The sequence below is a fragment of the Hyperolius riggenbachi genome, chromosome 11 (assembly GCF_040937935.1).
Source record: "Hyperolius riggenbachi isolate aHypRig1 chromosome 11, aHypRig1.pri, whole genome shotgun sequence".
NCBI classification, from domain to species: Eukaryota; Metazoa; Chordata; class Amphibia; order Anura; family Hyperoliidae; genus Hyperolius; species Hyperolius riggenbachi.
Genome location: NC_090656.1, coordinates 32,059,714 through 32,082,845, shown reverse-complemented (window position 1 = coordinate 32,082,845; position 23,132 = coordinate 32,059,714). Strand labels below are relative to the sequence as shown.

The 23,132-nt window shown below is 44.4% G+C and overlaps 1 protein-coding gene across 2 annotated transcripts in view; it reads right to left on the bottom strand.

Annotated features, from left to right (window-relative positions):
- The window catches only part of LOC137538124 (IST1 homolog), a 36,747-nt gene extending 21,589 nt beyond the window's left edge, over positions 1-15,158 (bottom strand). The window contains exons 1-3 of one of the 2 annotated variants that reach the window (XM_068260135.1): positions 15,021-15,158; positions 9,160-9,251; positions 565-745 (exon numbers count right to left, since the gene is read on the bottom strand). In XM_068260135.1, the coding sequence (XP_068116236.1) occupies positions 565-745; positions 9,160-9,247 (269 nt within the window). In that variant the 5' untranslated portion in view covers positions 9,248-9,251; positions 15,021-15,158. Of the gene's footprint in view, positions 1-564; positions 746-9,159; positions 9,252-10,946; positions 11,097-15,020 lie in introns of those variants that run through there. The other variant, XM_068260136.1, reaches the window with a different exon arrangement.
- Positions 15,159-23,132: the final 7,974 nt, after the last annotated feature.

Below are 23,132 nucleotides of genomic sequence, written 5' to 3'. Positions count from 1 at the left end.
AGAGTGAAATGCACTATAAAAACTTTTTTCCTATGTCGCTGTCACTTACAGTAGGTAATGAAAATCTCACTGGTTTAGGACTAGTCCATCTCTTCATGAGGATGAGTTATTTATTCAGTTATTTATTAATTTACTAAAACACTTACAGAACTGCAGTTGCTCAGTCCAACTGCCAAAATAGTGTGCAAACCAGTATGCAAGCTGGCTTACATCTTTGTGTAGATTATTACCAGAGGATGTTTTTTAAAGAATAAAGGTAATACCTCTCATGAGGAGATGGACTAGTCCAAAAACTATCAGATCTGTCAGCTTGTTGCTACCTACTGCAAGTGAGGGCAACATAGGAAAAAAGTAATTCATGCTGTATTCTACTTTGGCAGAAATGAATGTTTAGCTGTATACGTATATATAAAATGGACCTTTTTTTTTTTTTGCAATACTGGTCCTTTAAAAAATTTTTATTTTTTAAAGTAAGCTGGGTGTAAGAATGTGCTGCTTTCATTCATTGTGGATATTCAATGTAGGACTGTCTGTATGCTATGTATACATTAAACACACACTCACTGTTTTGCTTGGATTAATCCAATCTTCTTGTAAAGGACGTCACATTGCACGCGGATGATATCCATGGCCAACAGCAGGTTCTCCTCACGAACAATTTGCTCCACTCTCACCATCGCTCGAAGCTCCCTGTTGTTTTTTAAATGCTCAATAACCTCCTTCTTGGTTTTCACCATCATCTCACCTGCAGAAAAAGGTGAAAGTGGGCACCATCCAATAACGTGCAAAACAGTTTAAATCCATTTCTAGAAGTCATTGTTTTATAACAGATCTGTTCCTCCTTCCCCCAGGTAACCTAATGCTACAACATCCACCCTCCAAAACCCGTATGTTCACCTCTAAGGGCGTATGCACAAGTACTCCGCCGGTCAGTTGGGCACAGGGTAAGCCGTAATTCCAGGTGGCGTAAAATACTATTCCCCCTCCGAGTTGTACTAATCTAGGGGGGGGACATATAATTCAGGGTCTAGCTATCGCTAGCACCCGAATTGCATGAATGCGGGCGTGAACTGTAGCATTGCAGCTATAGCCGCACCGATATTAGGCACTAGATGCCTGCGGCCTGGCCCCCGAAGTGATGTGCTTCGCCTCTAAGGGTCTTCATCTTTTGGGTCATGTGACCCTATCAACCAGCTGGACCATTCATGAAGCTAAAGCTATTCTAAGCTGGTTTTGGTTTTGCTCCCCACTGTCCCAACGCTCCTCCCACCTACATAACCCTGTATTGCATCAACTGAACCACATCCTTCTCACATTGCCACTAAAGCCGAGTTGCCGGAAGGCTAATTCAGTTTTGCATGAACGCTAGTTGATGCAGGCAACACCAGTAGCGGTTTACTAACCTTGGTCACCACCTCCATGCCCATCACTCCATGCCCCTCTACCTCCTCCTCCCACTCCCGATATGTTCTCGTTCCGGCTGTGACCAGGAAGTATCGGGAGAGGAAAGAGGAAGTATCGGGAGAATGTAGAGGGACGTGGAGTCCTTTCAACCGAAGTAACTGCACACTGACAGTAGAGTGGTTGCTGGTGAGGGGACCCTGTAGCAGATTTACTGGGCGTGGAGCCCTGGCACCAGAGTAGGCGACTAAGGTGAGTTAAACTACACTGCTGCATTGTGTGTCAACTGACACGCCAATCCCAGATCCCAAATAAATCGGTACAACAGTAGAGTTGCTAACCTGCACCAGCCAACAGTCCTGCAAATCCAGACCAGGTCTTAGGACCAGCAGGAGTAATCAGCTCATTTGGCAAAATTGTATAAAACGATGACGGGCAGATTTCACCTCTCTCTAATCAAATCTGATTAGAGAGAGAGAGAGATCTGTAGGCTGCCCATACACCACAGGCCGATTTATGCTGAAATTGATACTGAATTGGCCTTGTGATGCTGCATCTGCCACCTCGCCAGCCCGAAACTGTCCCCCTGATGTTCAATGTACCTGAAGCCAGTGAGGGGACAGCGTCAGGGGGTTCATCGCATTCATCGATTGTCCCTATATCCTTCGCCGTTACCGCCGCCCACCCAACCAACCACAACCGTCCAATGTCTTGCAGCACGTCTGTCCAGCATGCTCGGCCAGAAATTGATTGCATCGTCAATCAGGCATGCACTGTCAAAAACCTGAGCGGTTCTTGCCTTTTTCTTGATTGCTAACTCAGTAAAGGACCAGTGTAACGTTTGCGGAATCGTTTTCGTGGTCAGCGCACGAGATGCGCACTGACACAACGAAAACCCTCCACAAGCGTATAATTAAGTTAACCCAGGCTAGGTGCGATGCACCAGCAGAGGGCAATTCCCACCAGCAGATGGCGCTGTGGAGTGCAGACGAGCACAGCCTCTGCACAGCCACAAATGACAGATGGGAATTGTACAGATCTAAGACAGTGCGGGGCTGAACAGCCCTTAAAGAGAAGAGCACAGAGATAGGCTAAATGTGTGTTCCCCAATCTAGTCGCCACCCAGCGACGGTGAACACATATTCGCAGAAAAAAAGTATGAATGCGATCGCGAGAGAGGCGATCGCCAGAAGTGACACAAGACTGATCAGAACAGAACTCGAGAATAGCAAAGGCACAGCAAACGACAATGAGAAAATAACGAAAATAACAAACGCTAGCTAAACGCGAACACCGCACTCATTCGCAACAGCGAACGCGTTTACCGCGCGATCTCCACACGTTAAGCGCAACAGAGACAAGCACTCCTAACTAACCACCGACAGACAAACACGAAAAGAACGCGAGCGCTTGCGTAACGGTTACCTCACCGAACCTACAGCAAGCGTTCGTATCAGACAAGACAGTCAAACGGAAAACAGGAATACGAGAGGAAAGATCCACTGCTCTTTCCGTCAGAGCGAGTGCGATCCGAGCTCAGGAACAAGAAAGCAGATCAGAAGGATCCACAGCCGCTACCGCTAGTGCGATCCAAGCACGACAGACAGATGAGATAGCAGGGAGCAACCGCTGCTCCAGCTATACTCCAAGAACAAAGATCAGAAGGATCCACAGCCGCTACCGCTAGAGGCTAGTGCGATCCAAACAAGACAGACAGATTAACAGAAGGGGCTACCAGTAGCAACCGCTGCTCTGGTTAGCACCCCAGACAGACAGAACGATTTCCTGACAACCACCGTTGGTGACAGGACAATCGCAACCGAGAGGCAATACAGACAAAACAGATAGCAAGCTAACTGTACTAGGGAAGCTGCCTAGTGCAGTCCCAAGAATTACTCTAAGATAACTTTAACAAGAAATAGCATGGCTGACACTCTAGGAGTGTTTCAACAAACCCTGAAAGGATGACCAGCCAAGGACTCTGGGAAAAACATGGCTTATATACTGCCAGCCTAGCTAGGTGATTTGCATAACCAATGTATGCAAATTCCTCAGCAGCAGAGCAGATCAGAAACTTGCAAAGGAAAGACAGGTCTCTCTTACAGAGACCTGCAGCCCACAGACTAGAGGAATGGTCAAACAGCTGTCTGCCTGTGCAGCCAGCTGAGTGGATCATTGCAACCAGCCCTTAAAGCGTTGCTATCATATAAATCCGGCATAGTGGGGTCTGAACCCTCTATAACAGTAATTATAGATTGACGGTGTACCTTGAAATGAATCAGAGCACTCAGTATATGATTTTATATATAAAAGATTGTATTTGCTTATCATACAGCATATATACAAAATATGAACAGTTCCAAGTAGTGTTTCCTTCTAACAGTATTCCATCTCATCAAGGCTTTATAGCCAAGCGTTCATCAATCTTCTAAGTACAATCAAAAAAGGATATAACAATTGTGTTATGTAGAATAAGATCAAAAATAGTCTCATCTGTATTAATAGCTGTGTATCTAGTAGCTGTGTAAAACTTGTAGTAATCTTCTTAAAGAAATAGCATAAAAAATAGCTTCTAAAAAAACTTCTTGCTAACATCTTAACAAAACTTAATGCTGAAAAATTAATAAAGTAAATCACCAGAATATTAAGCATATTACCCCTTCTCTGTCATCTCTTCAGCATCTAAAACCACTTGTGGAAAGGTAGCTTCTGCCTCATGTGTCTTCTCAGGAGATTGTTTGGCTTTTGCAAACTATGAGCTTTCAGCCCCTACTTTTATAGGGGTTGGATGCAATATGGCTGCCTAATCTGGAATTTCTCTGAATCTTAGGTTCTGATTGGCTAAAGCTTCCATGCATCAACTAGCTATCTTTGACATTTAAAATACCCATAACACTTTTTTGTTTTGAATACTTTAATCATAATATTTTTGTTTATAAATTCCTTAATTACCTTATCTTGTGGGAGTTAACGTCTTCTGGAGTGTTTACAAATTCTGATCAGGTCATTTCTGACGCAGTTAATTAAAAATGGACTTCATCAGCCATCTTGTCTGCTGGCTGCCCCAGACATTGAGACTAAACAATGTCATTCATGACGCATTTCTGATAAAGTGTTCTCTGCTAATTAGGTTTTGGAATGTCTTGGTACTTTCCCAGACATAAGATTGGTCAGGTTGACACTGTACACAGACCTGTAAGAGCCTTCAGCAATTTTAAGGCTTATTGAAACATACAGGGCTTCTAATATACTCATTTAAATATAAAACGTATTATATAATTCTTCTTAAAACAATTAATCATATAAGAAATAATTGCATATTAAATCTTAATAATATAAAATCATGTTTTATATAGTTGTCTTTCTGATGAAGAAATAAATATAATAATGCCCACCGGCAGAGGTCAGCATAACAAATAATATTAATTATATAAAACTATGAAACCGCCAGGTGGCATCATTGAATCATCTTTAACTAATTGGGAAAACACCTTCTATTGTTTATATTGTACAAAGCATGTTCCTAAAACATCATTTGTTATCAGCTAGCTGAGACTAGAGCACGTCAACAACCTTCCAGAATCATAACAATCTCACGAGAATGTCGTACTGACTCATCTTTCACGGGTAGAATACAGCTTTTCAAAATATATTTCAAAGTATTAATTTATATTATATAGGGTTTAACAATAATTATTTCTTTCTTCAGAAGGACTGTATTGATCATTAATATTTAGATTAATAATATCTACGGTATATGTAATAATTAAGAAAATGTGCATTTATAATTATTGCAGTCATGTGAATTTTAAACTAGCATTCTGTCTTACACATACTGCGCAGTCTAACCTTGACATTAACAAAGAATGTTTTGGCTTCTTGTAACCAGTACTTCAACAATCTTCCAGCTTGCAAGTTAAAATAATCTTCTAAGCTTTAAGGCTTGGAATATGCCGAGATGTCACATAGCAATATATTAAAGAAGTACTATAACTTTACAGTTCACATTGAAATTTTGCATAGAACATTAAAACTTAAACCATACACATATGACAGCTTTTCCTACATAAATAAAACCGCTAGAATTCTGACATGGCGGCAATGATTTTCATCCGATACAATAATAATTATCAAATCGGATGGTCGATCGGTCGCCAAGTGTCATGATGAGATAGACATGTGTATGTAAAGTGCCTAGCACACAAATAACTATGCTGCGTTCCTTTTTTTTCTTTCCCTGTCTGAAAGAGTTAAATATCAGGTATGCAAGTGAGTTTCTGTCTGGGTCGGGGTCGGGACCGGGTAAGACTGGGTCAGACTATAGCATAACCCTCGCTGATAAGTAATTACAGCTATACAACACTTTCCTGTCAGTAAATGGCTTCTGACAGCAGGAAAGAGGGTCAATAATTCATAGACTTGACCTGAAGGTGAAGGTGTCATTGAAGTTGTCATTGAGCAGAGACAATGAAACAGTAAAAACTTAAAAACTAGTTTTAAATATAAAATAACAGTGGGATATCTAAAAAAAAAGACATTTTTAGCAGAAGGAGGATTGATACAATTGTTTTTCTTATCAGTTTATTTTCACCTCGAATGTCCTTTAAGAGAATGCATCTCTCAGAGAGCAGTGGGCTGTGCAGCTGAGAGTGATGTAGCAGAGAAGCTGCTGAGCTGCTGGCACGAGTTGTACTGGGGATCCAGGTGAGGCCTGAATAAGTGAGTAGAAACAGACGGCATTATGCCCATGAGGCATACATGCAAAAAGGGTGCCGGGAAATTTGGGCGCAGGGTGAAGCCGAAAAATGGCTCACCCTGCTATTGCAAATTTACCGGCGGCGTTAAAGCAAACCTGAAGCAAAAATTAACTTATGAGATAATGCATTGTATGTGTAGTACAGCTAAAAAATAGAATATTAGTAGTAAAGAAAAGAGTCTCATTGTTTTCAGTACAGAAAGAGTTAAAATTATTATTCATGCAAAAGAGCTTCTCTGGGCTATTCGAACCCATTGGATGGAATACAGTCCTGTTTTCTGAAGCTATTAACCACTTGCCGACCGCACACTCATACCGTGCGGCGGCAAAGTGGTAGCTGGAGGACCAGCGACGCACATCTGCGTCGCCAGGTGCCTCCCTAATTAATCAGGAAAGGCCGCTTTAGCGAGCGGCCGTTTCCTGTTAGATCACGGAGTGGGTCTCCGTGAATAGCCTGCGAGCCGCTAATCGCGGCTCGCAGACTAAAAGTAAACGCAGGAGACGTTTGTCTCCTTTGTTTACATTGAACGGTGCTGCTGCTACAGCAGTGCCGTAAGGCAGATCGGCAAACCCTGGCCAATCAGCGGCCGGGGATCGCCGCCATGTTACAGAGGACAGCCTGTCACAGGCTGCACAGGATGGATAGCGGCCTGTGCAGCCCCGATCACCAGGGGGGAGAGGTAGGAGAGGGAGGGGGGAATTTTGCCGCGAAGGGGGGCTTTAAGGTGCCCCCCCGTAACACCCAGGCAGGCAGGAGCGATCAGACCCCCCCTGCACATCATCCCCATAGGGGGGGGAAAGGGGGGGTTATCTAATCGCTCTGCCTGCAACCTGATCTGTGCTGGGGGCTGCAGAGCCCACCCAGCACAGATCATAAAAATCAGCGCTGGTCCTTAAGGTTAAACAGAGAAGAAACAGTGAGAGACAGCTTGAGATAAGGTTTTACTGCAGGAAAGTTCAAAGGCTCATTATTCCTGCTTTGTTCAATAGTTAAAAAGACAGAGTGTGGTTTTAAAACTGCAACTGCGATAGAATGACACAATGTTATAGAAAAAACTATTTTCTTTGCTACGAATGTTCTATTCCTTATCCTTACTACACATACAATTCATCATAACAATAGTTGTTGTTTTTTTTCCTTCAGGTTTGCTGTAATTACTATTCCCCTCAATGGAGGGTTCGTCCATGCTGCAGACTCCCCTCTATGGTCCTTATGATGCAGCCACTGCTCATAAAGAAAAGCCAACATCTGTCAGAGGCAAAATGTAGAAAAAGTAGTGTGGCACTTCCCCTTTAACACGTGATGTTATTGGTGAGAAATGATGCTGATAGTGGCACAACCAGTAACGCATACTCCAACCTGTAATCCCCTTTCTTGCTGCCAGGCATGTGCTCCGTGATATAACAATACGGAAGTGTAACGATTGTGGAATTCTCTCCGTGATCAGCGCACCAGACGTGCGCTGACACTGCGGAAATCCTCCACAAGCGTATAATTTGTGGGAACCCAGCAAAAGGTGCTACGCACCTGTAGAGGGAAATTCCTGTCGGCAGGTGGAGCTGTGGAGTGCAGAGGAACAGATCCTCAGCCCTGCCACAGACGTCAGACAGGAATTGTACGAAGGGAAGAAACGCAGGGCAAGATAGCCCTGAAAGAGAGAGAGCAAAGCGACAGAGGGTATGTGTGTGCACCAATCTAGTCGCCAACCCGCGACAGTGCCCACACAACAGCAGAAACGAAGCAGGAACGCAATCGCGAGAGAGGCGATTGCCAGAGGTGACACAAGGCTACAGCAAGGCAGAGCACGAGTGTAGCAAGGCACAGCAAATAATACAATGAGGAGATAAGGAAAATAACAAACGCTAACTAAGCGCGAACACCGCACTCATTCGCAACAGTGCACGCGTTTATGCGCGGTCTCCGCGTGTTAAGCACAACAGAGACAAGCACGCCTAACTAACCACCGACAGACAAAAATGAAACAGAGGACGCGAGCGCTTGCTTAACGGTTACCTCACCGAGCCTCCAGCAAGTGTTCGTAGCAGACAAGACAGATACACAAAAACAGGAATAAGTGAGAGATAGGATCCACAGCACTAGCGCAAGAGGCTAGTGCGATCCAGGAAGACAGAACAGAAGGATCAACAGCACTAGCGCAAGGCGAGTGCGATCCAGGCAAGACAGATCAGATGAGATAGCTGGTAGCAACCGCTGCTCCAGCTATACTCCAAGAACAACAGATCAGAACGACTTCCTGTCGACCACCGCTGGGACAGGACAATCGCAACAGACAAACAAAACAGATATGCAATCCTAACTGCACTAGGGAACCTGCCTAGTGCAGTCCCAGGAATTACTCTAAGCTAATCTTTAAACAAAGAGCAAAGGCTGACACTCCAGGAGTGTTACACAGGACTAACCCTTATGACCAGCCCAGGTCTGTGATATCACATGGTATATATAGAGCAAGCCTACAAAGGATGTTGCCAGGCAATCTGCATGACAAACGTATGCAAATTCCTCAGCAGCAAGCTGCAAAACTGACAAAAGGTCTCTCTTCCAGAGACCTGCAGAATGCAGACCTGAACAGTGGTCAAAAAGCTGCCTGCCTGCGCAGGAAGGAAGTCCACAGCACATGTATATGCGAAGAAAAAAGAAAAGCGTGCACCTTCCGTCAAAAACTGTGGTACATTTATTGATCCAAGTTTGCAGCATAAGAGTGTAGATATCGAAGATTACAAAAAACAACAACAACGCGGAACGGCCGCCGCTAGGACCACCGTTATCCCCACTCCCACCTCAAGCACCAACAACCGGCACAACTATGTATGAGGTACCCCTCTTCACTTGTTGTTGTTTTTTGTAATCCTCGATATCTACACTCTTGTGCTGCAAACTTGGATCAATAAATGTACCACAGTTTTTGACGGAAGGTGCACGCTGTTCTTTTTTCTTCGCATATACAACATCTGTCAGAGGCCATCAGGGAACAAGGACTTACTTTTTATGTCCTTCAACTTGTCCAGCTGGGCCATGGAAGCCTTTAAGCTTGAGGACAAACGCTCCGCTTTGAAACCTGTCCTGAACATTCTCCTGCAATAAGAAAGGTCATTATTAAACACTGTACATAGAGGACTTGATTTACAAAGATCTTCATGACTGCAGGAACCCCAAACAGCAAGACAGGCAACAAAACTTACTAGTGTAGTATTTAAACAATAGCAGAACTTCCAACCAGGAGGAATTATAGTCACAGAGTTTTGGTTTTTGTACAGGCAATCATTAAAAATACCAGGAATTAATCCTCTTCTCTAATCACATCCAGAGTCTCTCTTGATTGCAGTTTTAAGACAAAAACAATTGAGTAAAGTAAAATTCCTGATCCAGAGATGGGGGTTTATGGGTGTTGGGGAGGCACCCAAAAATATCTGGAGCGGGTTTCTACACAGAATAATAAGTTTTGAAAAGAGGTATCTGACCTCTAGGATGGCTCGAAACAGAAATTGGGAAAGGAAATCTTTAATATTAAAAAAAATGGTTTACAAAGTCTACAACCAATATTTTGAATATTAAAAATTTCCTTTCCCAATTTCTGTTTTGAGTCATTGTAATAGGTCACATTATACCTCTTTTCAAAACTCAGTATTGTGTGTAATAATCCACTCCAGTTTTCACATATTTTTGGGAGCCTCCCCAACATCCATAAACCTTGTTTCCACACCTCTTCGGAGGTGTCTATCTGCACTGTTTATGGTTTTCCTCAAATAGTAAGAAGCCTAGGAGGAGAGCGACCACCCAGACCCAGGAGGATCCGGTATACCGAGTGGGAACGGTTATATTCCCATATGCACATATGGTAGTTGCAGAGTTGCAACCCACTTTTGTGAGTCTTCATTACCCACCATTCTGTCATTTTATTTCTGAGCTAACGATACTACACCATTGAGCTCCTGGTTACCGGCTCTGGAATTCCCGCTGGAGCTAGGGGAATTGGCAGAACCTGTCCTACAGCTACTGTACATTGATCCAGAGATACTGGAGCTATAGAGCTAGAGTATATAGGATTCTAAAAGAAACAAGGAAAACAAGCCCTCCTTGGCCCATATGCCATTGACTTTTCTCCTGAGTTTTCTCCTGATACTCTTTTATCTTCCTTATAGAGCAATTTTTCAGCACTTGGCAAATCCAAAACTAAGAAAAGTCTAACTAATTTTGAATTAACTAATTTTTAGGCCCCGTTCAGACTATGAGCGTTCCTAGCCGTTTTTACAGAACACATACGGGCAGACTTTGCGCATAGAAACGGCTACTAATGTTTTCTAATGGCCTCGTTCACATGTATGCGTATGAGACGCATACGTTTCACATCCGCATTGCTGCACGCAGTTCTGTGCGTCACGCAGAGAAATGGACGCAATGAAAGTCTATGGACGTGTATCAAAAACGCGTACTATTGCATTTTTAGCGTACGTTTCACTCTGCATTTCCTATCATTCTTTTCTGTTTCCCGTGTGACGTGTGTGTGCAAAACGCAATAGAAAACGCATTTGAACGCAAGAAAAACGCATACAAACGCATGTGTTTTTTCAACTTGCGTTTCTTTGAATTCCTATGCGTTCTGCAAACACTGAAAGTATGAACAGAGCCTTAATCTTGTTTGCTGGTGGCTTAAAAAGTATGTTATTGATAAGATGTGAAAACATCTCCTGGGTGAAAAGTTAATTGAGTAGGTGAACTTGTGCTTAAAAGTATAAAGAGGGTTCTCCGGGGGGGCAGAGCGCAGCTCACCTTATGTTGCCGACAATGTCAGTATTGACAGAGTCATTTGGAAAGCATAGCCAGCTTCCTCATTGGGTCCTGAAGCAATGGCCCACCCAGTGATGTAGCCACAATCTTAAAGACATCAGATTGTGGATTTATCCACTAACATGCTTGTTATGCTGATCAGTTAATACTGACGCTGTTAACAACATGATAAGGTGAACTGCTCTCTCCCTCTCTGTCCAAGATCCGCCCCTTCCTGACCCCAGACACTTCTAAGCTGCTCATCCATGCCCTCATCATCTCCCACCTTGATTACTCCAACTCCTTTCTTTCTGGCCTCCCCTTGAACCACATTTGCCCCCTACAATCATTTATTAACACAGCTGCCAGACTCATCCATTTCTCTCACCACTCCGCATCCACATCCCCCTCTGTAAATCCCTGCACTGGCTCCCTATCCGATTCAGGATAAGTTCAAGATTCTATGCCTGGCCTATAAATACGTGCATAAAACCTGCCCTAGCTACATCTCGGAGCTTGCTCACAGATATACACCATGCCACCCCCTATGGTCCTCCAACGACCTTCGTCTAATGGCCTTGTGCATTTCCCACTCCCATGTACGCCTACAGAATTTCTCAAGAGCTGCTCCCACCCTCTGGCACTCCCATCCTCCCATCCACTGCCCATTAGACTTGCCCCCCCCCCCCCCTCCTTCAAAACATTCAAGCAGGCCACCAAACCCACCTCTTCAAGATAGCCTACCCGCCCCCTACCACACATCAACTCTCTACTGAATATTTATTCCACAGCCATACCTAGTATGTCCACCCCCCCCCCCCCCCCCTTTACATTGTCTGCCTTTGTCAGAGTCCTCCCTTCCCTAGTGTATTGTACATGATCGTGTACTCCTTTCCTATGACAGCCCTGTACTTATATTACTGGACCTACCTAACCAGCTCGTAATCGCATGATCATGTATCTTGCACCCTGTTTGCCTTCTATAGCTTTGTTCTATGTTGTGTAACCTTGTTATGTTACATCTGTCATCCTTTGTATCATTGTACGTATTTATTGTCCAGTTCTGCGTAATATGTTGGCGCTTTATAACTACAATAAATAATAATAATGATATAAATACACAAGTGCTTGTTTTTCTCGTTTCTTTTTCCGATTTAGTGGTGCCCAATGGAAGAACAGCAGCATACTTGTGATATAGAACTGCGATGCAGGATCAGTGTGTTTTAAGTGAGCTCCCCATAGACTCGGGATTCCTTTCTTTTGCAATATATAGGCGGCAGCCACCAGTGGCGTATCTAGAGGGGTGCAGACATGGCTCCTGCCACGGGCGCCATGCCTACCACCTCCTCACTCGTGTTGCAAAGCCATACTGGGTGATGCCTCTCAACAGAAATGAATTAAGATGTAATTGGGCCCTAGGCATGGTAGTAGATTTGCGGTCCCCTTGTAGTCTTTTTGGGCCACTCCCCCCTTGTGATTACCTTGTGGTCCTTTTGGTAAGCAAAAGCACAATTGCAGCATTTGCCATAGGTGCTATACTACCCAGATACGCCCCTGGCAGCCACGGTAGGGGCAGCACGGTGGCGTAGTGATTAGCACTCTCGCCTTGCAGCACTGGGTCCCTGCACAGTTCTGCATGGAGTTTTTATGTTCTCTCGGTCTCTGTGTGGGTTTCCTCTGGGTACTCCAGTTTCCTCCCAAACCCCGAAAACATACAGTGGGTTGCAAAAGTATTCGGCCCCCTTGAAGTTTTCCACATTTTGTCACATTACTGCCACAAACATGAATCAATTTTATTGGAATTCCACATGAAAGACCAACACAAAGTGGTGTACACATGAGAAGTGGAACGAAAATCATACGATTCCAAACATTTTTTTTTACAAATAAATAACTGCAAAGTGGTGTGCATAATTATTCGGCCCCCTCTGATCTGAGCGCAGTCAGTTGCCCATAGACATTGCCTGATGAGTGCTAATGACTAAATAGAGTGCACCTGTGTGTAATCTAATGTCAGTACAAATACAGCTGCTCTGTGACGGCCTTAGAGGTTGTCTAAGAGAATATTGGGAGCAACAACACCATGAAGTCCAAAGAACACACCAGACAGGTCAGGGATAAAGTTATTGAGAAATTTAAAGCAGGTTTAGGCTACAAAAAAATTTCCCAAGCCTTAAACATCCCACGGAGCACTGTTCAAGCGATCTTTCAGAAATGGATGGAGTATGGCACAACTGTAAACCTACCAAGATAAGGCCATCCACCTAAACTCACAGGCCGAACAAGGATAGCGCTGATCAGAAATGCAGTCAAGAGGCCCATGGTGACTCTGGACGAGCTGCAGAGATCTACAGCTCAGGTGGGAGACTCTGTCCATAGGACAACTATTAGTCGTGCACTGTACAAAGTTGGCCTTTATGGAAGAGTGGCAAGAAGAAAGGCATTGTTAACAGAAAGCATAAGAAGTCCCGTTTGCAGTTTGCCACAAGCCATGTGGGGGACACAGCAACCATGTGGAAGAAGGTGCTCTGGTCAGATGAGACCAAAATGGATATTTTTGGCCAAAATGCAAAACGCTATGTGTGGTGGAAAACTAACACTGCACATCACTCTGAACACACCATCCCCACTGTCAAATATGGTGGTGGCAGCATCATGCTCGGGGGGTGCATCTCTTCAGCAGGGACAGGGAAGCTGGTCAGAGTTGATGGGAAGATGGATGGAGCCAAATACAGGGCAAACTTGGAAGAAAACCTCTTGGAGACTGCAAAAGACTTGAGACTGGGGTGGAGGTTCACCTTCCAGCAGGGCAATGACCCTAAACATAAAGCCAGGGCAACAATGGAATGGTTTAAAACAAAACATGTCTATGTGTTAGAATGGCCCAGTCAAAGTCCAGATCTAAATCCAATCAAGAATCTGTGGCAAGATCTGAAAACTGCTGTTCACAAACGCTGTCCATCTAATCTGACTGAGCTGGAGCTGTTTTGCAAAGAAGAATGGGCAAGGATTTCAGTCTCTAGATGTGCAAAGCTGGTAGAGACATACCCTAAAAGACTGACAGCTGTAATTGCAGCAAAAGGTGGTTCTACAAAGTATTGACTCAGGGGGCCGAATAATTACGCACACCCCACTTTGCAGTTATTTATTTGTAAAAAATGTTTGGAATCATGTATGATTTTCGATCCACTTCTCACATGTACACCACTTTGTATTGGTCTTTCACGTGGAATTCCAATAACATTGATGCATGTTTGTGGCAGTAATGTGACAAAATGTGGAAAACTTCAAGGGGGCCGAATACTTTTGCAACCCACTGTAGGTATATGTTAGTTAGTAGAATAATGCAGATAGGCTGGCACCCAATGCTGGCAACAGGCGCTGTGACCTGGACCTAGGAAGCCGCAATGTACTCCAACAGGCAGAAATCCAATGCTAAAATAGAAGAAAAGCGCCGTGCACCAGGGCGAAGGCTTCCAAATTTATTGGTAATACTAAATTAGCCAATACATTTGGAAGCATTTGCCCTTTTGCACAGCGCTTTTCTTCTACTTGTAGCATAGAGACAAGTTATTTGCCCTACCCAACTCCCCCCCCCCCCTCCGCCCCAAAACAAAATTAGCCCTAGACTGCAATACATACACTACACTATGCACACATAGTGATGTGAATATAGTAGGGATTCGATTGTGAGCCCCTCTGAAGGACAGTTAAGTGACAAGACAATATACTCTATACAGCGCTGCGGAAGATGTCAATGCCATATACATACTGATTATTAATAACAGTATACATGGTGCTAGGGGTAGGGAAGCTTTGGTCACAAAGCACTTACCCTACAGGTTCTAAATAACAGAGTCCATATTGCTGGAAAACCTTTATTATAGCACCAGATAACACGTTTCTGGAGCTACATAACATGTTCTATAGAGCTTATTATTCTGTATGTAAGAGTAAGATGTTTGAATGATATCAGTGTGAGGGGGAAGCAGCAGAGAGAAGCTTCATCTGAGGACTGACTAGAGAGGTACACAAGACAAGCAGCAGAATTCAGCGGTGAAATGCGGCAGATCTTACCTGAGATGACTTCACCGCCGTCAATAGAAGCTTCGGACAGGGAAAGCAGGGATCGTCTGTCAGGATGTGTCCGGATAATGGGAAAGGAGACACCAGCAGTCCACAGGCGGGGCTCATGAGTTATGCATGGACTTTATGGCATCGTGCTGACAGTGCGTGAAACAGATAAATAACAGCCAAAGCAACTGAAAATATTTAACCAAACTAGAAGGAAATACTGTGAAAAAAAATCCTATCATGCTAAAAGCAGAAACAAACACTTCAGAGCGATCCCATCACCTACAGTGTTGACAAGGCCTATAAAGGCATTCCTGTGCGTTTATTACAGTCATAAAAATACTACAATCCAAAGTGCACACCTATGGGGGCTGTCAGTCATCCTGCTCATTCTCACAAAGAAAAAAGACAAGTGAAACCAAGAGCCAATATAGTGTCGTAACTTCTAGACGTGGAGGCAACTACAAGGGCGATTTTAGTCGTGGTTTTGGATCGCCGACAATTGGCTGCAATTCCCAAAAAAGATTGCCAATGTATTCAACCCCTTCACGACCACCTAACGCAGACATAGCCGGCCTTTGACCTGAGCGACCGGAGCGGTCGCTCAGGGCGCCGGCTTCCAAGGGGGCGCCTATAGCTGGCTGCCTATACCGAGATGCACCTACACCTGACTTCCTATACTGGGGTCACCTATAGCTGGCAACCTTTACTGGAGGCACCTACACCTGGCTACCTATGGGGGGAGACCTTCAACTGACTTCCTATACTGGGGGCACCCTATATTGGCAACCTATATTGAGGGCACCTACACATGAGATCCTATACTGGGGGCACCTATACCTGGCTACCTACCTATACTGAGTCTGAAGGCATTTTTTTTTGGGGGGGGGGCGCACTGCGGCTATAATGCGTGGTGCAAATTGTCGGTGCTGTGCTATCATTCTTAATTTGGGGGGGAGGGGAGCGGCTAACTGTCCCACTGATTGTTTTTTATTAATATTTCTGAAAGGTTCAAGCCTTCATTTTTATCTTTCCATCCATTCATGGTTATTAATAGTATTTTTTCTATTATACATATGTGACGTGTCACGGAGATCTGAGCATTTAGCGTGATGTGGCACAACGTCCAGGGGCGTAGGAATAGGCCCTGCAGCCCCTGCGCCCGCGGGGGGGCCCGGCCCCCCCTCTGGGGCCCGCTCGGGGCCGTTTTGTGGGTGCTGGAGGGGTGGCAGCATGAGGGGAAAGCCTTGCCCACAGTCGGCGGGGAGAGGGGTAGTTCCCCCCTCTCCCTCACCTCGGGGCTCTCCCCTCTGCGCTCCCCTCCAGCTCGTAAGTGTCTGTGGGGCTGTGGTGGGCAGCGAGCAGCGGGCAGATACATACCTGCTTCCGTGCGTTCCATCGGAGACTTCTCCCTCTAGCGGCTGACGTCACTTCCGGAAGTGACGTCAGCCGCTAGAGGGAGAAGTCTCCGATGGAACGCACGGAAGCAGGTATGTATCTGCCCGCTGCTCGCTGCCCACCACAGCCCCACAGACACTTACGAGCTGGAGGGGAGCGCAGAGGGGAGAGCCCCGAGGTGAGGGAGAGGGGGGAACTACCCCTCTCCCCGCCGACTGTGGGCAAGGCTTTCCCCTCATGCTGCCACCCCTCCAGCACCCACAAAACGGCCGCGAGCGGGCCCCGGGGGGGGGGGGGGGGGCCCGCTCAGAAAATCTGCAGGGGGGCCCGGTGGGGCCTAGTTACGCCCCTGACAACGTCAAAAAGGTTGGGAACCACTGTCCTAGGAGATATCTCAGGAGGAAAGGTGACTTGCATATGGGCCTGTGTGTGTAAGTGCGTGTGTGTGTGTGTGCGTGCACGCATGGGAAGAGGATGAAGGGGGGGGGGGGCACAAAAATCAGGTTTCGCTCAGGGTGCTGTGAAACCTAAGGCCTGCCCTGATTTACGCTGATAGGCGTCGGGTAGGTGGCTCCCCCAGGCCCGCCTAACGCCGATCGGCATCAAGTCCTGGGGGAGGAGATTAGCGGGAATCGCATCCCTGCTGAGTTTAAACAACCTGACACATTTTTATTTAAAAAAAATGACAAATAAATTAATTAAAAAAAGCAAAACCCTGCAGCAGCGATCAGAGCAGATAGGGGAAGATTCAATTTTGTGCTAAATTAAATTGTAAAGCTGCAGTGGCCTGAATTATAAAAAATGGTCTGGTTACCAGGGGGGGTGTAAGCCTGTGGTCCTTAAGTGTGATGAGGAAGTTGCCCCATGCAACATTTGGGGCACGTTTGCGCTCAAAGTTATGTATAGAAGCGCTGAAAAATTGCTTTGAAAAACAATTTGGAAGCAATTTGGGGGCCGAGTGATTTGATTTTTAAATAAAGTTAACTATACTTACTGAGTGTCCCAATGTACCTCCTGTAGCCCATCCCACTAGCAGAAGAGGTTACAGGTGCTTCTCTGGTTGGTCCTAGAGAAGCACCTATGACCTCTTCCACTAGGGGGCGGGGCTACGGACTAAAGCCGGACATCGGGACGGGACATCTGGTAAGTATAATAAAGATTATTTAATAAACAAAACAAACAAAAAGTAATGCTTCAAATCGGAGGAAAAGGCAATCACAATCAGCCTAGGAATCGCTGCACACAGTGTTTTAAAGAAATCCTGTAATAAAAAAATACCCCTTTGGGGGATACTTAACTCGTGAGGAGGAAGCCTCTGGATCCTAATGAGGCTACCCCCGTCCTCCTCCGTCCCTCCGTTAAGTGCCCTGGTCCCCCGAAGTGCGGTGATGTAAATATTTACCTCTCTGCGATCCTGCGCAGGCACACTAGCGGCTCTTTATTTGGGTAAGGAACCCAATCGATCCGCTCAGCTGCGCAGGTGCGAGTAATTTTGCGCCTGCACAATAGAGCGAATACGATCGGGCTCTGCTATTTCTGCCTTGCCTGAAGGAAGAGCCGCTACTACGCCTGCGTTGGATCCCGGCGAGGTAAATATATCAAGCCTTATCAGGCTAGTCGGGGGAGGATTGCGGGAGGCTTCGGGGGAGCCAGCGCTGGATTGCCTACAGCTACAGGAGAGGGGGAAGCCTGATTGGGACCCTGAGCCTTCCACCTCCCAAGGTAAGTACCCCCCAGGGGAGTTTTTCTTTTTTATACAGAGTCTCTTTAAAGAAAACCTGAACTGAAAATGAAAAGTCAAAATAAACATACACAAGTCATACTTACCTTCCATGTAGTCTACTCCTCAGTGTCTTTCTCCTCTCCTGGGTTCTGTTTGTTCACTGTGATCAAGGGAATTTTCTGTTCTCCATTTTGAAAATGGCCATTACCCATAACAGCTTTCTGGTCAGCACACAGTTAAACTGTAACATTGCCCACTTGAGCCATAGGGAAACATGGACATTACCGGGTACATCAGTTTTCCTCTCAGCTGTAACTGACAGCAACTGATATTTTACTGACAGCAAAAAATATTGTCAGAACTGGAAGGGATTATTGTCAGAAGAAATGGTGAGCTTCTGAGAGGAGCTGATGGCAAGGTAACTATGTAATGTTCATTTGAAGTTACCTCATGTGTTTATTTTAAATATTTTTACTCAGTACAGGTTCCCTTTAATGATTTAAAAGTGCAGCAGCGATTCCTAGTGGCTTCCAGCCCTTGGTAAAGAATACTGACAAAGACGGGTCACCATGTACGATGACCACATGACTTGCAGGTGGGGACAATAAACCTGACGCCACTCGGATTCAGAAGTCGCTCTCTGAGGGATGAGGGTGACAACCTTCCACCAAAAGTGGACAAATAATCAAATTGGAAAAACAGAGGCAGTAACAGCAACTAAAATTATTAAAAAGTTTAAAAATGGGAGGAAGTAACGGTGGTGGGGCGGCCTGTTTTTATTTTTTCATTTTATTTACTGTTAGTGGAGGTAGCGCACAGCAATTTTACCAGTTCTACAAAAACATCAAAACATTTGTAAAGCACTTTTCTCCCTGAGAACCCAAAGTGCTTAAGCTTGTCTCAGATCAGTACATAGTGATGTGTACAGGGGAAAAAGTTCTGTGATTATAAATGCCAGACTAACAGGTGGCTTTTCAGTTTTGATTTAAACGTGTACAGGATTGGAGCTGTCTTGATTGAGCTTGGCAAGGCATTCCACAGGGTAGGGGCAGCATGACAGAAAGCTCTGGCTCCAAAGCAGTGTTGCCAACCTCAGAAAACATTTTTACTGAAAAAAAAACACAAAAAATGTACTGACCCCAAAAGGGCCCTGATCTCCATGTCAATATCTGTAGTAGTACGGAATGCATTCGCATGTAAATCATTTTGGAAGAGAACATCCTCCAGCAGTGCAACTGAATGTAAATCTCATGCAAGTAGTTTTTATCATTACTAGAGTTCCACATATTATGTGAAGCTGAGCGTCTCTCTAGTTTAGAGGTGATACTGTGGTCAAATCAAGCCTTGCATAATGTGGTACGGCAGTTTGAATGCACGTATTGTGCCTTTAATTTGCTGACCGGCTCCTGCAGACTATTTAAAAGGCAGGTGCTGCTTGGAAGTCAGCTCTTCCCTATTTTGTGTTTTAAATTATTTATAAAGATAAGTTTCCTAAAAGAAAGATGACCTGCTCTGTCAGCAAACCAGCAAAACAATGGACAAGCACCATCTACAGTTATATTGATAAGTATATAAAGTCACCAGAGCAAATAATAATACACACACTGGATTGTGCAGAACAGCACCAAACAATGCACAACCACCCCAAAAACAGATAATGCCTCACTAACCGCACCAATCCATATAAATAAAAAAAATGCAAAACATATTTATTGAACACCAATAAAAACAAATATTAAAAGTCAATGAGCCGTATAAGTGGACAATGCATAATACTATAATATCAATGAGCCGTATAAGTGGACAATGCATAATACTATAATATCAATGAGCCGTATAAGTGGACAATTCATAATACTATAATAGTACATCATACAGGGAGTGCAGAATTATTAGGCAAATGAGTATTTTGACCACATCATCCTCTTTATGCATGTTGTCTTACTCCAAGCTGTATAGGCTCGAAAGCCTACTACCAATTAAGCATATTAGGTGATGTGCATCTCTGTAATGAGAAGGGGTGTAGTCTAATGACATCAACACCCTATATCAGGTGTGCATAATTATTAGGCAACTTCCTTTCCTTTGGCAAAATGGGTCAAAAGAAGGACTTGACAGGCTCAGAAAAGTCAAAGATAGTGAGATATCTTGCAAAGGGATGCAGCACTCTTAAAACTGCAAAGTTTCTGAAGCGTGATCATCGAACAATCAAGCGTTTCATTCAAAATAGTCAACAGGGTAGCAAGAAGCGCGTGGAAAAACCAAGGCGCAAAATAACTGCCCATGAACTGAGAAAAGTCAAGCGTTCTGCTGCCAAGATGCCACTTGCCACCAGTTTGGCCATATTTCCGAGCTGCAACATCACTGGAGTGTCCAAAAGCACAAGGTGTGCAATACTCAGAGACATGGCCAAGGTAAGAAAGGCTGAAAGACGACCACCACTGAACAAGACACACAAGCTGAAACGTCAAGACTGGGCCAAGAAATATCTCAAGACTGATTTTTCTAAGGTTTTATGGACTGATGAAATGAGAGTGAGTCTTTAAGGGCCAGATGGATGGGCCCGTGGCTGGATTGGTAAAGGGCAGAGAGCTCCAGTCCGACTCAGACGCCAGCAAGGTGGAGGTGGAGTACTGGTTTGGGCTGGTATCATAAAAAATGAGCTTGTGGGGCCTTTTCGGGTTGAGGATGGAGTCAAGCTCAACTCCCAGTCCTACTGCCAGTTTCTGGACACCTTCTTCAAGCAGTGGTACAGGAAGACGTCTGCATCCTTCAAGAAAAACATGATTTTCATGCAGGACAATGCTCTATCACACGTGTCCAAGTACTCCACAGCGTGGCTGGCAAAAAAAGGGTATAAAAGAAGAAAAACTAATGACATGGCCTCCTTGTTCACCAGATCTGAACCCCATTGAGAACCCGTGGTCCATCATAAAATGTGAGATTTACAAGGAGGTAAAACAGTACACCTCTCTGAACAGTGTCTGGGAGGCAGTGGTTGCTGCTGCACACAATGTTGATGGTGAACAATTCAAAACACTGACAGAATCCATGGATGGCAGGCTTTTGAGTGTCCTTGCAAAGAAATGTGGCTATATTGGTCACTGATTTGTTTTTTTTTTGTTTTTGAATGTCAGAAATGTATATTTGTGAATGTTGAGATGTTATATTGGTTTCACTGGTAAAAATAAATAATTGAAATGGGTATATATTTGTTTTTTGTTAAGTTGCCTAATAATTATGCACAGTAATAGTCACCTGCACAAACAGATATCCCCCTAAAATAGCTAAAACTAAAAACAAACTAAAAACTACTTTCAAAAATATTCAGCTTTGATATTACTGAGTTTTTTGGGTTCATTGAGAACATGGTTGGTGTTCAATAATAAAATTATTCCTCAAAAATACCACTTGCCTAATAATTCTGCACTCCCTGTATAATAGGATGAACCAGTAGCTAATCAAGTAAAGTGCCAGTGCAGGAAATGCAGCAATTGCAATAATTGATCACAAAAGGTGCAATAAGACAATAAGATACGTGCAAAATAGTGCAATCGTTTACAGACAACCAGAAGGGCCCAACAAGTGTCTAGTAAATATAGAGTGCAAGGAGACTGCCCACAAAGATGGATGGCAGAAAGTTCAAAAACAATCATTGTATAGAAGCGTGAATAGCAGAGTACATTGTGCCGAATATGAGAGTAAATGAAGGAGTAAGAGATTCCTACCCGTCAGGGCGCATCTCAGAAGATAACCGCCGCTGATCCATCGCGATTCGCCCCAACAGGGCTTTATCAAGAAAGATTTTTTGCATATTTAAATTCATACTGGATGGGTGCGGTTTGTAAGGCGTTATCTGTTTTTGGAGTGACCTGCTCTGTCAGTTCATGGATCCTAAGCTACAAGAGCCCCCTGCACAAACGTCCACCGAGTCAGACTCCGCCATCGTCCAGTGATGTAACCAGACCCTGATCTCCTCCTCTGCCCTGCAGACATTGGTGACTGATCTTCAAATGCCAATGTCTATTCCTTCACTGGACCAAGGACCCAATGTAATTATCTACCCCAGGATATTTGTAAGTATTTTAAAGGGGAACTGAAGTAAGAGGTATACGGAGGCTGCCATATTTATTTCCTTTTAATCAATACCAGTTGCCTGGCAGCCCTGCTGGTCTATTTCTCTGCAGTAGTATCTGAATAACACCAGAAACAAGCACCTAGCTGATCTGCTACATGCTTGTTCAGGGGATATGGCTAATAGTAGTAAAGTCAGATCTGACTTTAAAGGGGAACTGAAGAGAGAGGTATATGGCGGCTGCCATGTTTGTTTCCTTTTAAGCAATACCAGTTGCCTGGCTGCCCTGCTGATCCTCTGCCTCTAATACTATTAGCCATAGCCCCTGAACAAGCATGCAGCAGATCAGGTGTTTCAGACTTCAAAGTCAGATCTGACAAGACTAGCTGCATGCTTGTTTCTGGTGTTATTCAGATACTACTGCAGAGAAATAGATCAGCAGGGCTGCCAGGCAACTGGTATTGATTAAAAAGAAATAAATATGGCAGCCTCTGTATACCTCTTACTTCAGTTCCCCTTTAAAGTCTGAAACACCTGATCTGCTACATGCTTGTTCAGGGGCTATGGCTAATAGTATCAGAGGCAGAGAATCAGTAGGGCTGCCAGGCAACTGGTATTGCTTAAAAAAAATAAACATGGCAGCCTCCATATACCTCTCTCTTCAGGTACCCTTTAAAGTCGGAGTGTAGGAAAAGCAGTTGCTAGAGTCCTCACCTGGTTGTAAAGAGAACCTGAACTGAGTAAAATTATTTAAAATAAACACATGATGTACCTGTAAATGAATATTACATACTTTCCTCGCCGTCAGTTCCTCTCAAAAGATCACTATATTCGTCTAACGAATCCTTCCGACTAGAGCAAGTCACACTTGTCACTTAGGAAGCTGAAGGGCCCTTTTCGATTGTATCAGTCAGTTATA